Below are 15,594 nucleotides of genomic sequence, written 5' to 3' on the forward strand. Positions count from 1 at the left end.
GCTGTGTGCCTGACCTTTGTTTGGGTTTCGATGCCAACATGACAGATGGTAAGTTTATGTTTTTATTTGTTTTTTTTTTCTCACTGATGAGTGAATAAATACTTTTTCGGTGAAAAAAATCATTTTTGTTTTTTATTCATATTTTGTTTTTAATGTTAAGACTTTAGAAAATTTTAGAATTTATGATCAAACTGATAAATACCTAATTATGGTTATGCAAAGTAAACAGAATATTGACTTATTTTTCCAGTTTAAATATGGACTCATATTTAGGGAGTTGCTTTTAGGTGAGATACATTGTTTTAATGATTGCAGATACATTTTTGGGCTACTATTTCTTTAAATATGATCAGGATACATAGTAAGATAACTAGATGTAAGATCGGTAAATTATAAGCAGTAACACGTCACCATAATATTTAGGTTTATAAACACCTCCCTGCACATTAGCTGGCAAACCGCCACACAACTTTTTGCAGAGTCACGGGACAGACGCGCTCCTCCTCCTCTTCCTCCTCCTCCTCCACGGCCCCGGGACTGTGCGCTGCAGGTCGGTTCATCTCTTCATCTCCATCGTCAGCCCGGACTGAGAGATGTCTGTGAGAGATGAGCTGGGAGCATTGGGTGGATGTCAGAGCAGCCCCGACATGATCCACGTTGCCGTTCAAAGTGTCAGTGAGAGCAGAGACTTCACGGTACCATGCGACTGCACCGTCAGACAGGTGGGTCACAAAACCAGCGCTGCGTAAACACTTGTGCGTAAAGATGGTTGCTGACCTCACCGCTGTTTGTGGGGACGTCAGGAATACGCAGCTTTTTTTTTTTTATGATAGTCAATATTTGACTGGATCTGAACCTATGGGGGCAGATCAAAGAATGATTTACCTCCTAAACATTGTCCGGTTTTTATATTTTCTTTGAGGATAATTGACGGATCTTGATGGAATAAATCTGTCATGATTAGGGGACTCACATTTCTATGTGATTTGGTGCATATCCAAATAAAAATCAGGCTCTAGTGAATGTGGTTTAAGGGGACTTTTGGGCCTAGGTGGAAGTATACCCACTTTCCTCTTCTACGATGTTCAATAGATGCGTTCTGATTTAAACACTATCAGTCGGCTACCAATGCTATCCTATTGTTGGCTGGCGTGTGTTAGTGTGCGTTCTGTGTGTGTTCTGTGTGTGTACAGCTGAAGCAGGATCTCTCAGATCGTGCGGGGGCCTCAGCAGAGCAGCTCCTGCTGATCCACTCAGGCCGAGTCCTCAAAGAGTCTCAGATCCTGAGTCACCTTAAAGGGAAGAGTGATTCTGTCAGCCTCTGCATGATCCGAAGGTACACACAGTCACACACACACACCCTAAACCTAGGTCTAACCCTTAAACCAAGTCTTAACCTCCAAACAGTCCATTAAACGGGGGGTCACAAAGTGTCGACCGGCCAAAGTGTCATCAACGTCCAAAAATGTCGTCACTCAGTAGGTGGTAGGTAGACTCTAACCGGTCCTCACAAAGATAACTATACAAGAACATACACACACACACACACACACACATACATATAATGTTCTTAGTAGGCCACCTTTGTTTTTGCTGTATTTGGCTTTTGTATTTGTTGTGTGTCTGTGTGAAGATCTGAAACAGTGTCTAGAGATAATTGTAGATGCTGTGCAGATGAGAAGTGGAAGATTCAGGCTCAGTTATTTCTTCTCAGGCCTCAGTGTTCCTCTGCTGCCGCTGACCTGTCCTCGGAGACGATCCACCAAGAGCTCACAGACGTTCTCGACCCTGGTCATGACAACCTGACGCCATCTCCCACCTCTCCCCTCTGCCTGGGTAAGAACCACAGTACACACAAACTCCTCTCAACTCTCAGTCTTCATCGCTCCTCTCTATCTGGCCTCACACTGCTGCTTTGAGGTACTAAGATCATACTCCAGTGTATTATGTTATTAACATATTCCTGCTCTTTTGATTGACCTTGGTCCCACAGTGGACAGTCTTGGCCTGGCGACAGGCGAGTCAGGCTTCTTCCCTGCACTCCAGCACCAGATGGAGAAGCAGCTGTTGGATAACCCAGAGATGATGCGCTGTGTCCTGGGCAGCCCTTTGGTGCAGAGTATACTCTCTACTTCCAGCCCCCAGATAACCAGACAGCTCATTCTGTCCAATCCTCAAATCCAGAAGCTCCTAGAGACAAATCCAGAGGTTGGAGACATGCTCAACAACACTGACATCATCACAGAGGTGGGAATTAATCACTTATTTGTCGAGTGTCAGGGTTGGCTTTATACGGTGTGCATGAAAGAATGCATCCCTTTGCCAAGCTACTACTTCTACTACTACTATCCCATTGATAGCCGTAGATGTTCTATACAATAAAATGGTGCAGGATGGAGAGAAATCTCTACACAAATGCAAGTTTCCATTAAGTCATTTAGATTTTTTTTCTAAAAAACATAAAAATGGAGTAGGGTTCAGGATATGCAATAGGTTTCACACGAAAAACCTCACAGACATTGGAGAGTTATTTTTGATCATTTACAAATTACCTTCTGTTTAAAAAGGCCATTTTAATTTCACTGATACTTGACCATACTGTAATTATTCCATCCTAAACGATTTCTCAGATCCATGAGTCCAATATCTTCTTGCTCCTCCTTCCCTTTCCAGGTGCTGGAGCTCGTCCGAAACCCTGACAAGATAGAGGAAGTGATGTGTAATGAAGACAGCGCAATAGACGAGTTGAAACCCGAGCGAGACAACCCTGAACCCATCAATGGGGACTCTGATGGCCTCCAGAAGACTGAAGCAAAAATACAGGAACATGATCTCAATCTATCACAGGTAGAACTTTTCTTGAATTATCTTTTTTTCATGTATTTAACCTGCAGTTGAGTTTTCTGTACATGTTCTCTCTCTCTCTCTTTTACAGACAGGAGGACCCCAAGGGGTGACTATCTCATCTGGGAAACAACAGGCCCCCAAAGGAGAAAGAAACCAGAGGCCGCCGTTCTCCAGTCACTCCACAGATCCTCTCAGAAAACTGACTGCCACACCCACAGCTGACCCAAACCCGCAGAGCACTGTCACTGCAGGCAGGACAACACACAGCCACATGCTTCAGCTACACAAAGAGAATCAGTAGTTGCTTCCTGTATTCATGTCTGTATCCTTTTACAAAACCAATCCAGCAAATCTACATCAAGCACATACCTGTATAATTTCAATAGATACCTCAGTTTAACCTTTGTTGCCCTGGATATATATTTTTTAAAGGTGTTGTACACGGATCATCGTTTTCAGTCAGTTAAACTATCATCACTTAAATACATTTCTTTATGCTTTTTTTCTTTTGTATTAAATCCACGGCCTCAGGCATGCAGTCCCTGCTGGAGGAGATCACGGCCAGTCCTGGCCTGATGGAGAGTCTTCTCTCTGGGCCGTACGTCAGCAGCCTTCTGAACTGCCTCAGCCAAAACCAGGATCTGGCTGCACAGGTGAGTCTGACATGTAACACAGTTTAATATAGAACTTGCATAACGTATTATTATATTATAAATATATATTCCAATATACTTAATATGTAATGTGTTACCTCCGCCAAGGATGTCTCCAGAAACTACTCGATGGATTGCTGCAAAAATTGGTGGAAGGAAGCACTAAATTGGGGAGTGGATCAGTGGATTTTCTTTAGGGTGTTTTCCCACAAACAAAATTGTGAATTTAAATGAATGTGCGTAATTTGGTGCAGGTCAAATCAAAAATCCAGATCTAGTGAACCTCATTTATTTAAATATGATTTGCCTTGCAAGTTTTTAAAGTTTTGCTATTTTTCAGCATCTGACTTGCTGAACAATCCATGCAGAGATTTGAAACTGGGCTGCAATCCCTCCACCTTCACTTCTTGTTAACATATCCTGATAATTTCTCTTTCAGATGCTGCTGAGCCACCCATTGTTCTCAGGGAATCCTGAGCTGCAGCAGCAGATGAGACAGCAGCTCCCTCTATTCCTGCAACAGGTTTGTTTATTCTCTCTACTCCTCTGCCATCTCGGACACATATGATGATATGAATACGGCGTATATGAGTCTTTGATCGTTGACTAACAACGAATCTGTTTCAAAGGCCCTTGTAAAAAACGAATAATCACTTGTTCAGAAACAGTTGTCAGAGTTGTGATCTGCTGTAGAGAGTTCACTGCACAGTCTCAATGGCTCACAGTTGTCTGTTATGTGCAGATGCAGAGTCCGGAGCTGCTGTCGGCCATGTTGAACCCCAGAGCCATGGAGGCTCTGCTACAGATCCAGCAGGGACTACAAACTCTGGCTGAAGAAGCTCCCGCCCTCATACCTGTGTGAGTTAAAACCATAGACTGTATATAAAGATGGATGACACGCCAAAGCATCTTGATCATAAACTCTGCCTCCTCCATGTTAAAGGAGAGGACAAACTAAAAAGTTTTGTCAAAAATGGTGTCTGTCATTTTAGGTCGTTCTTAATACACTGATGTATTTGCAGTGTTAAGTCATTTTGGTTTTAATTAGTTATTTGACGCTATAAAAACAGGGTGAAACATCATGATTGGCAGCTGAGACTCACTTCAGATTGGTCGAGAACGTTTGTCATCTGGACTTCAATATCATAGTACCCAGATATTTTTTGCTGGTGGTTTATTTTCTGGGTAAACATTAGTATTTTATAACACCCTATTTTTTTTTATATATAAAACTTGCATGACGCTGCATATCTTCCTGCAGGGCTGGACTGGGAAACACTGGAGCCAGTGCTGATGTTGCCCCTGAGCTCGAGTCCAACTCTTTCCTGAACAGCCACTCAGGAAATCGTCCTCAGGTTGCCACGGTGACAGAGCAGCAGCAGCAGTTTGTGCAACAGATGCTGCAGGCGCTGGCTGATAATGGGGTATCTCATTTCTTTAATATCTTGTTGTCTGCTTCTGTAATTGATTTGAACTGATCACCAGTAAAAAGGATCTTGATGGCAGAAGCCCACTGGAGCTCGTCTTTACTACACAGGGCTTTCTTATTATTATTATCACCATAGGGAAGGGTTGTTGATGATATAACATTCCCGTCATATTGAACTTACGGTGGTTTAGTGAAGTACACATTTTAACATGTATCTACAAAAATAGTACCAGACTTAAAGATTTAACTGCATCTAGTTTATTAGTCACACTTGTACTCACAGCTAGTGGTGACAACATGCTTTTACCACATCTGGCCACATCCAGCTGTGATGTTTGCTATGTTCAAGTTGTTCATGAGATTCACACATTTCAACCCATAGAGAACAGCGAAGCTACATTTTCCTCCTTCCGTCTTTGGGTTAGATTACCAGAACAGAAGTTAGTATAGTTATCTATGGTTTCTACAAGCATTTGTTTAAAGTGGTCAAATAAAATACACTAAATACACTAAAGATCCATTTCTTCTGAAGATTCAGATCAGCTAAATAGACTGCATCATCTCCAGAAAAGCAGATAAGAAGAGACACAGGTGAAGTGCGATCATGTTATTGTAATGATCACAGTGTGACAACTCTCCCGTCTCATCCTGTCAGGTCCATCGTGAGGAGGCGGAGCTCCAAGAGGAGCTGGATCACCTGAGCTCGATGGGCTTCAGAGACAAGCAGGCGAACCTTCAGGCCCTCATCAGCACAGGAGGAGACCTCAGCACGGCCATACAACATCTGCTCGGCCTCTGACACGCACTCAAACACACATGCACGCACATTGATCTTTGTGGACCACACTGTGGATTCAGGGTATACACATGTTCTGACATTTGCATATAAGCACTAAAACATAATGATACACCTACAGGTAACAACATTTAAAAAACTGCTTTGCGAAAGGTAAACAGGAAAGCCATGATTATATTCCTGTAATGCCATAGTTTTATTCATTCGTAAATTTCCATACTAACCTGTCTGCTGTAGTAAACTGCTGAATTGTCAGTCCTGGTATAAAAGTCACACTGCTCTACTATTAACAGTCTAGGATGGGGGGTGCAGTTCACTGACCAGATGGAAAAGCCCCATGTGACAATTTTGTGCTTTTGGGCTATATACATGTATATAAAATACATAAAAAACAAATAAAAACAGGCTTTATTTAGTTGTTATAAGACTTAAAATGTTTGTCCTTCCAGACTCAACACTTTAGGTTTATATAGAAGTGAAACAAGGATACAATCACTTTAATCCGGTCAGTGACGTGCACTGGTGCAGATCAGTACAGCTACTTAAATCCTCACCTACTTGAGTCTTGTAGCAGTTGCATTAATATTCAGAGGTAGTTCATGTAATATTAATCTCTGTGTAGACACAGTGTGACGTTCCAGCCTCTTTTCATCTTGCCACCTGGACAGAGTCTAATGAAAACTTTTAACACCCAGAGGACGTCCGATGTCCTGGACGCTGGCGGAGGATTCACTCTCACAGTCTCGGTCAACAGACGGAACAAGGAGCATCGTCTGTTGTTGCTGCTTTTCTTCTTGTCTATCTTGTTCACCACAGGCTGTACAGTGGCCACTTGCAGCAGATGATTCATCAAGTTTGTCTCCAAAGGCAAAAGCTTGAAAGATGTGTTCAAAATGGAAAGCTTAACTCTATGCTCGAATGTCAATGTATATCTTGACGCGGTACAGACACAGAAACTCAGATTTGCTCAGCTAATCCTCTCAACACTCTCTCAGGAGAAAACGAGGCAAGAAAAATGGTTTCCTTTGCTTAGGTGAGTCATTTCTTAAAAAACGCTCTTTGCCTAACATCTTTCAAGACAGTGACCAGTATCAATGTTTGGTGTCTTAATGTTCTTTTCCTAAACTTAGCTGAAATTCACCTTATTACAGTAGTGTGTCATATGGACTGGGTTTATTTGGGGTTCCTTTTCATAAATTTTACAACTGAGCAGCATACTCACCCCTCATCTGTGGATGTGATACACAATCAGTAAAAAGTGTTGAATGTGCCCTTACTTCGTTGTCTTTTTGAACTTCCCTGTCTGAATCTGTCAACGCAATCATTTTCTCTAACAATGTAAATATGCAGTTTGATGAGTTTTATTAATCAGCGCCCCATGTGGCTATAACTCGACTTTTAATCTAACAGCCAGCTGATGATCCACTTCCATTCATATAAAACAGACACAATGAAGAAATCCTCATTTAAAAACCTATAATGTTGTATCCAGAGTTGGTGTAAAGGTCAACAGCGTCACCCGACAGTCTTACTAAAGACAATGGAGTCGAAAACCAACACGTCTGCCATCTTGACTGATAAAAACGCAGTCATTTATAAAACACTGATAAATTATGACTAGTGTAATATCAATTATTTTATGCCCTTCAATGAAAACCCCTCAAATCAGACACTTATGTATTTTACAATGATTTACTATTCAAGCCTGAACATTATTTCTATAAGCACCAGGGGGCACTGGACTTCAGTAATAGTTGTTCTGATTTGTATGGTTGGAATTATGAAGCTACAAAACATAATCGTTCTAATCTGAAACAAATCTCATCTATGGCTGTGTAAAGGGTGCAGTTTATAATTACTTAAATTAACTTTACATACTTGTGATGTTAAAACTAACATCACAAGTATTAACTCATATTCACTGGTGATATTATAATAATAAAAAAAAGATGCGTGTGGCAGTGTGAGGACAGCTCTCGATTTATTTGATTCCTGCCTTTGTGTCCTCGCTCTCGGAGACCTTATGGAGTAACTGACACACAAGACGCATACTACAACATCAGATATGTGTGTGTGTGTGACCCACTTGACAACCTGTGTGCGTCTGTTGAGGGGGTTTTAATCTCCAGTGGTGTGTGTGTGTGTTGCAGTGTGTGTATGTGCGGCGGTTCGTCTGGACGTGTGAGATACGAGAGCAGCCAAGGGGGGTTTTCTGGATTAGAAGCTCCTAAAATATTCGAGTTGAGGTTTGAAGATGAGTCACACCAACAAAAACAGCTCTGCAGTGCTGAGTGGAGGGACGTGTGTGTGTGTGTGTGCGTGAGTGAGTGAGTGAGATGGAGGGATAGAGAATACTGTGCTAATGCTCACGTTTTAAAACAGGGATCAATAAGCTCTGACCTGATGTGACCGTTCATATGGAAACTACATGATGTTGTGAGAAGAGTCAAACCGGCCTCACTGTGATGTGTAGCAGTAGTCATTCCACCCTGTTCTATTCTGCCTGAAGATTGTACTGTTAGATTGGTTGGCATTCGATGTCAGAGCATGAAAGTTGCTTTGACCGACTATAAAAATTATATAAAAACTGTCGCTTGGTACTAAACTAATCCAAACTTCAGCAAAGCTGCAAACATGTCCACAAGTTTTTACAATTGGGTAAGAAACCTGTGAAGTTGAAGGTAAAACAATTAAACCCAAAGATCAGTGTTAGGTCAAGTGCTAAAACAACATGAGTTTCTACCGGCTCCTGATTTTCCTGTCCCCCAGTTACTTGTCATCCAAACCAAACTGAAAGAAAGTCATAAGAAAGTCATTTCATATAAAAGCAACATTTTCTGTAGAACGTGAAGTGATAAGTCAATAAATCTATGACTACTTAAAATGTCATAATTTTCAATCAAAACATTTGATTACATTCAATCATCTGGGAGCCGTGACTTCCTGCACTACATTTTGTGCAGATCCAGAGAATAGACGTTGGGCTATTTCACTGAGAAAATGATAAACATAAACTTCTGGTGGCACTAGAGGAATCATCAGAGAATTACCATTGTCATTACGCTTCATCCTGTTGGCACCATGAACATTTGTATAGAATTTCATGGAATTCCATCCAATAGCTGATCAAATGTTTCAGTCTGGACCAAAGTGGCAGACGAACTGACCGACCCGATGATGATGACGATGACGATGATGATGATGACCCCTCTGTCTGTCTGTGGTGATTACAGCACCACTGGAGACGACTTGAGGCCGATAATGTGCTGCTCGACCTCTGTGCCTAGATCAGTGATGCTCTTGCTGATGTCCAGAGACAACACATTCTCTTCATCCAGCGGAGGCTCTAAAGCATCAAACTGGGAGCGCAGCAGGTCGGCTTTCATGTAATGTCCCCTGCGGGCCACCATCCTCTGGTGAATGAGACTGTAGTCCCCATGTAGGAAGAGGAAAAAGACATCGGGAGCGACGGGAGGCAGGATGTCGTGGTCGAAGGCTCTGGAGCCGTGCAGCATGATCTGCCTGTAGAGACGCTTCAGGGCGGAGCATGTCACCAGAGCATCTGAGCCTGAGCATCTTTCTCTGCAGTGAAAACACAAATACACATGTATGAACACTTAACTATAGGGATTAGAAGGAGAATGTTAAAAGCAGCACTGGGGAAACTAGACGTAACGTGAACTGTCACAAACAGCTCAAGGAGGTGGGAAGAAAACGAGGGACCCGAGAAAAGGGACGAATATGTGTGACTGAGTATACGAGTGATGGAAAAGCAGGTCTTTGATGTCGCCTTCATCGTTTTTTAAGAAAGCGATGGCACACTTTCCACTCCTCCGTCACCTCTTCTCCACACTCTCACTCACTTAAATCTGTCTTACTCGCCCAAATTTCCTCCCCTCGCTCTCTGGTTTTCATCTCAATTTTCAAAACCATTTCTGATATTTTTGATCTTCTCCAACAATTTCACGCCTGCGTATCCTCACTCACCCCTCAGCTCCCTCTCTCCGAACTCATCATCTTGTAAATTTATGATAGGAAAAAGTATCGGCTGTTTTCTCTCTGAGGGTGTGTGTGTGAAGGTTTATTTAAATATGCAGCAAATACTGTGATTGTATGTATTAACACATATTCTTACCTCTGAATTACTTTATGTAGTCGCAGGAGCCAAGGAAATCTGTCCTGGAGAGACAACAACATGAATGGATTTATTAATATTGTAAACAGCGTACAACTGTAGCATTACTATATTGGCCATGAGTTAGTTGGATTAAACAGCACATTGGAATAGTTTACTTTTAAATAGATTTTTCTTGTCAGATTTATCGTTGTCCAAGGAAACAGTTCTTAACATTTTATTATTTAAATTCGTTATTTTTGGAGAACGATTTATACAACCAGGCACATATCAGGGCGAGAGCAGTATGATTCATTCAGTCGTCCAAAGATTGAACAAAATATAAGAACTTTTCGGAAGAGGTCAGTTTCAAAGGAGACAGGACGGGAAATAAACTAAAACTCACCGATGCTTCCAAGAGGGAAAGAAAAGAAAACAGTGTTTCATTCATTCAATGCCTCCACAAATTCTGTCCATACAGGTTTTAACATCTGGCCCATGAATCGACACGTTTCTTAAGGCGGAGAGAAAAATAATCTCTGTAACATTTATTATATCAAACCACTCAATAAGTGGGAGGTTGCAACTGGTAAGAGCTTTTTAACCATTAGATGTCAAAACCATTCTCAAAATGTTTGCCCCTAGAGGTTAAAGTGCCAACTGCGTATTCCACGATCTCCAGTATGAGGATCACAGTTGCACATCATTCCTCATCTCTCTCTCTCTTCTCGTGTCCTGTCCTCCCTCTATTGTCTTCTGTCCGATAAAGATGTATGAATAAGTGCCACCAAAAATGATAAAAAAAAAGAACTGCTCTAAATCTCCCAATGCAGCCTAGAATCTCCTCCAAAAGGTAGATTATTGATCTTAAAAAACACCCATTAATTCACACATTCATGCAGCACCTCTACACCTAGCACTTTTTCACGCACACAACATTTATACACTATTTGTACAGTCATCAGGGGCAGCGGGCATCGAACTGCGAATGACCTTCTGGTTAGTGGACGACCCTCTAGTCTCTACCTCCCGAGCCACAGCTGGCGCTAAAATACAAGATACACTCATGGTTTAAGCGTATAATAAACATCAGTGAGGTAGGTCGCGGGCTGCAGAGCTGATTGAAGGTTATTCACTTAATCTATATAAAGGGGTTGCACCTCTGAGTCATATCTACATCTTACAAGTTAATAATATGTAAAAATATAACTACAAGCATAGACCAAAGCTGAGTCTTAAGGGATTGGATGGATTTATTATTATTATTAGTTTCCAATATTTCCTGTTGAATGGACTCAACTCAGCGAGACTTTCAAAGAACTAATCAGGGAATCAAACAGAGATCGAGCAGTCTGCAGCACAAAGACATCTTTGATTACGTTGCTATCAGAAGTGGAATTAGTCCTAATCCATTTACAACTGAGCAGGACTCCTTTAATTTCCCACAGCCTTTAACAGGACGAGCTGAAGTGGAATGAGAGGAATCACACTCTCTTACATCCTGACATCTGAGCAAACTCATGTCCTGCTATCTTGCGCTAGCATCAACCTGCCAACTCTGATCCTGGCATGAAAGACACAGCCTGACAGTGATCCGACTCTACCTCTCTGCTTCAGCTGCCGAAGTTTTCTTTTAATACGCCAGAGCGTCAGACAGAGCGCCCCCGGGGTTACTCCCAGCTGATCGGAGCAGGTTTCTGAGTGGGAGGTTTTCATTGGTTGTGTGGGCAGCTGTGTGCTGATAGTGAGAATCAGCATTGACAGAGGAAGAATTAATATTAAAGAAATAATCAAACAAATGAAAATAAGTGAAAGATCAAATGTTGAATCGTCAGCTCTGGGATTCTGTGAAGTTTCCCTTGTTGCTGCGTTCGTTAAAGACGTTTTCCGACATGAGCTCTGTAAAATGTCCTGAAAATTGGGTTCGGACATTATTGCCTTTCACGTATGAAGAATGCAGCAGGAGATTCTTCAAGTCAGACGAGTTCAAAACGACAGGAAAATCTCTGGGACATTCAGACGAGGGGTAGGCGCCTGGGTGGATCCATGCAGGAGGCAGGACATGACGTATAAATTCCACTGTGGAGATCACTGTCTTTGAAAGCAGCTTATCATGTTGCTCCAGTTCCTCGTTGAGTTTTCTGCAGGTTTGACAGAATGATTAACTCGTGTCTGAAGACGCGCAGCACAGCACTCCTGACACACACACACACACTTTTACTGACCTCGTCTGTGAGCGGCTCACCCTGAGCCATCTTCTCAACGTTCTCCTGTGGGTGGAAATCATCCCCTTCATGCAGTGTCCAGTCCAGCTGATGGAAGGAAACACACACGTAGACGAGTATCATGTCGTGTGTGTGCACGACCATGAATGGAGGCGTATGAGTATGAGTGTGCATAGAGTTACCTTTTCTGAAAGATGTGCCGCCAAGTTGCTTCTGCGTAAGAAAAGGCCAAGACATAAGTGATAGAGTGGAATAATTAAACCTGTGCACCCACTGATCACCATCAGATTGGTGCTGTCACACTGATCTAAGGTCGCACTTTTTCCCTCAGTGATACAAGACGCGTTTAAAACAAATAATTGTCTTACTCTACAGCCTGAGAGCTGCCCACAGGATCTTCTGCTTACTCCAGTATATGGTGTTTATTTAGCGTTTATTTATTTAGTGAGCAGGTGTTAAGTTTGATTCCTGTAATTCAGTGCCAGTGATAACAAGTTAATCCCCTCATATCCATATTCCCTGTAAACAGAACACTTTGTGAGAGTCTTTCTGTTGCTGAAATTTCACGAAGAATTATCAAAGGGCACCACTACACGACAGGATAAACGCAAGTTTCATGAAGTTCTGCTTCAAAAACTAAATCTTTACACACATATGGATGGACAAATAGAAATATTGATTGTTAGTATTCATACTTTCCACAGCCTGAGACTCCCATTATGATGTAGATCATTCTGTCTGTGGATCTTCTGTCCTGAACTGGATTAAAGAAACAAGAAAAATACCGAAAACATTTTTGGCAAAAAAGATTAAAAGCGGAGGAAGTCACTGTAGAAAATGGACTTAAGTGACAATTATGTCAGATATTACATCATTGTATTATCTATATACATGCATTCATATAAAAGTAGAATTGAAAATAAACTGTTGACATAGAGCCTATACAAAATGCTTAATTGATGTTTATGAATAGTATTTTGACTATAGAGATTTTACAAAATAAAAATCACACATTTTAAGCTTCAAGTAGATAATTTCTGGATACTTCAAAGTACTGTAAAAACACTTTTAACACTGATATGCCTGTGTTCAGGACCTCTCTGACTACCTACCTACTGAATATCAAACATTTTTACTTTATAGATTTGGAGATTTTTCAAAGTAAAGTCCAACATTTTCACTGTGGAATAGATCATTTCAGGATAATTCAAAGTTCTATAAAAACTCTTTGCTCAATAAGTTCAGAGAGAGACTGATATGCCTGTGTTCAGGACCTCTCTGACTACCTACATACTGAATATTAAGCATTTTTACAGTATAGATTTGGAGATTTTTCAAAGTAAAGTCCAGCATGTGTACAATCAAATCAGTTCATTTCTGGATATTTTAAAGTTCTATAAAAACACTTTGCTCAATAAGTTCAGAGAGTGACTGATATGCTTGTGTTCATGACCTCTCTGACTACCTACAAACTGAATATCAAACATATTTACTGTATAGATTAAGAGATTTTTCAAACTCAAAATGAAAATGAGCTCAGCCTTTAACAAGTGAATCATTACACTAATACAAAAAATTATTTAAAACAATGAATACTTTTGATAGTATTGTTTTTGTGCTTTGGGACTTTTACTTGGATTTCAACCCAGTGGAATTTTGGTAGTTGCCTCATGAACACTTATCCTAACGTAACAGTGCAATACGTCAACAACCGGAAGCTGTTAAACCAATGTCACTGACTGAAGGGGACATGTAAAAAGGCTTGGAAAGGAAAATATCCTGGAAGCGTCCACTTGCAGAATAAATGCATTTTTTCCACCATTACTGCTGCAGATACTAAACCTGAGGAAATGCAGTGGTTCATTCAGAAGAAAACCCTGAGCAGGTGAACAATGGACGCCACTGACAGGATGTTAATACTCATGAGACGATTACAGACATTACATCTGATATATTCACTAACTGACGGAATAACAGCTCATTAAATTCAAGTTTAATCAAACTAAACTGATCTCTTACCTTTAAAAACATATGACTCCTCTCAGACATGGCCGCGGGCTGGTTTTATTAAAGTGCGTGATGACGTAAGACGCACGTCAGCTACGTTTAAAGGGACCGCGCTGTGTTTGGTTCAATGACAAATTCAGATCAGATCGTTGCACTGCAACTAAGTTACATTTAATCATTATTGTACAGTAAAAGGCATTTTGTGTCAATTGGAAAATGTTACAAAAACTTACATCGCAAATAAAATTAAAATTAAAATTAAAATTAAATAACTAAAAAGTAAAAATATGGGAAATGGACAAATTGACCACTAAATCCAAAATGGTCAACTTCCTGTTGCCTTTTTCATAATGCACTCTGAGACTTTTTTGTGCATCTGGTTATGACACACAACTGTCATCATTTTCGTGAGGAGGAAACCTGACTGAGGGGCTTTTCCTGCAAACTTTGGTCGGAATTTGAGCATGTCTAGGCCCTGAAAAAGCCAAAAAAGGGAAATAGAAATCCTTCGAAATAAAATAGGGCCCCCGCCATAGGAATAGATTTGATGATTTCTACTTTTCCAAATCCTGTAGGCAGCCCCCCACATACATTTACATAAAGTCAGGTGTTAAATGCACAAGTTGCCTCAAAATAGATGAATACAACGTCATGTTTTCTTCCATCCATGTGATAACACATAATTCATATATTAAGACTTTTACAAAGCATCTTAACACCAATTTAGCATTCTCTTATTCCATCTTATTTCATCTTTTCATTTATTTAAGGCAACGTGTAAAATATAAATAAAACATAAGGTGACTTTCATTCTCCACCGGATGATCAGGTGACACATGTGGTATCATATGTGAAGGTTTATGTAGAAATTTGGAAGGAGATAAAAATAAGTAGGTGTGAGAGAGGGATAATAGAGAGAGAAGAGGGAGGGGTGAGAGAGGGGCGGAAAAGCCATCCTCCCTCCTGTAGATCCATCAGTGTGCAGCCAGGAGTTGGATGCAAGCTCTCCCTCCTCCTCCTGCTCCTTCTCTCTCTGTTGCATCCATCCGTCCTCCTATCTGCCCATACATCTCTCTATCCACATCCAAGGGCGCCTCAAGAGAGGGTGACAAGACCTCGACTGAGAGGCACATACATGCGTGTGCGCGTGCATGCATGCGCGAGTCCCCAGTCCGTCCGTCCGTGCTCGTGCGTGTGGACCCGCTGACATGAGGAGCTGAAACTGAACCGACACAAGGATGAAAATGCTTCGGTTCCGCAGCCCCAGCATCCGCTCCCTGGACCAGGAGGTCCTGTGCACGATCCGGCTCCTGGACGACTCCGAGATCTCCTGCAGCATCCAGGTGAGACGACCCTCACCCAGCTCGTGCATTGTGTGATTACTTCAAGTGACAATCACGTGGACGCAGAGGATTCGTTTCCATGCGGGTGAATTCTATTCTCCACGTTAAAAGGCTGCACCATTCCTGCATCCTCACACACTGATTCAGCCTTTTGTTCTACACAACGACAGCAGTTTCCAC

The 15,594-nt window shown here is 41.4% G+C and overlaps 3 protein-coding genes across 3 annotated transcripts in view; 2 read left to right on the forward strand and 1 right to left on the reverse strand.

Moving 5' to 3' along the window:
• Positions 1-241: 241 nt before the first annotated feature.
• On the forward strand, positions 242-7,680 carry LOC128438785 (ubiquilin-1). Its single transcript, XM_053421485.1, has 11 exons — positions 242-722; positions 1,194-1,336; positions 1,715-1,836; positions 1,994-2,247; positions 2,674-2,847; positions 2,936-3,098; positions 3,379-3,500; positions 3,940-4,023; positions 4,243-4,358; positions 4,762-4,924; positions 5,585-7,680. The coding sequence occupies exons 1-11, from the start codon at positions 594-596 to the stop codon at positions 5,726-5,728; spliced, it is 1,614 nt and encodes a 537-aa protein (XP_053277460.1). The 5' UTR covers positions 242-593; the 3' UTR covers positions 5,729-7,680.
• LOC128438784 (probable gluconokinase) lies at positions 7,065-14,149 on the reverse strand. The gene is made up of 6 exons (XM_053421483.1): positions 14,084-14,149; positions 12,760-12,823; positions 12,247-12,277; positions 12,065-12,151; positions 9,861-9,904; positions 7,065-9,307 (listed from the first exon to the last, which is right to left on the reverse strand). The coding sequence occupies exons 2-6, from the start codon at positions 12,795-12,797 to the stop codon at positions 8,953-8,955; spliced, it is 555 nt and encodes a 184-aa protein (XP_053277458.1). The 5' UTR covers positions 12,798-12,823; positions 14,084-14,149; the 3' UTR covers positions 7,065-8,952.
• Positions 14,150-15,309: 1,160 nt separating this feature from the next.
• The window catches only part of frmd3 (FERM domain containing 3), a 48,343-nt gene continuing 48,058 nt past the window's right edge, over positions 15,310-15,594 (forward strand). Inside the window, exon 1 of the mRNA XM_053421465.1 lies at positions 15,310-15,414. Coding sequence (XP_053277440.1) covers positions 15,310-15,414 — 105 coding nt within the window. The remainder of the gene's footprint in view (positions 15,415-15,594) is intronic.

Source organism: Pleuronectes platessa, chromosome 4 (genome assembly GCF_947347685.1).
Source record: "Pleuronectes platessa chromosome 4, fPlePla1.1, whole genome shotgun sequence".
Taxonomy (NCBI): Eukaryota; Metazoa; Chordata; class Actinopteri; order Pleuronectiformes; family Pleuronectidae; genus Pleuronectes; species Pleuronectes platessa.

What these genes read in the sequence shown, in the direction of transcription:
- LOC128438785 (XM_053421485.1), top strand. Translation starts at nt 594, where the DNA reads ATGTCTGTGAGAGATGAGCTGGGAGCATTGGGTGGATGTCAGAGCAGC. An exon ending in AGCCTCTGCATGATCCGAAG is followed by an intron (nt 1,337 to 1,714) that starts GTACACACAGTC and finishes ATTTCTTCTCAG; the next exon opens with GCCTCAGTGTTCCTCTGCTG. An exon ending in CACCTCTCCCCTCTGCCTGG is followed by an intron (nt 1,837 to 1,993) that starts GTAAGAACCACA and finishes TTGGTCCCACAG; the next exon opens with TGGACAGTCTTGGCCTGGCG.
- LOC128438784 (XM_053421483.1), bottom strand. Translation starts at nt 12,797, where the DNA reads ATGATCTACATCATAATGGGAGTCTCAGGCTGTGGAAA. An exon ending in GGAGTCTCAGGCTGTGGAAA is followed by an intron (nt 12,278 to 12,759) that starts GTATGAATACTA and finishes TTTCTTACGCAG; the next exon opens with AAGCAACTTGGCGGCACATC. An exon ending in CGGCACATCTTTCAGAAAAG is followed by an intron (nt 12,152 to 12,246) that starts GTAACTCTATGC and finishes TCCTTCCATCAG; the next exon opens with CTGGACTGGACACTGCATGA.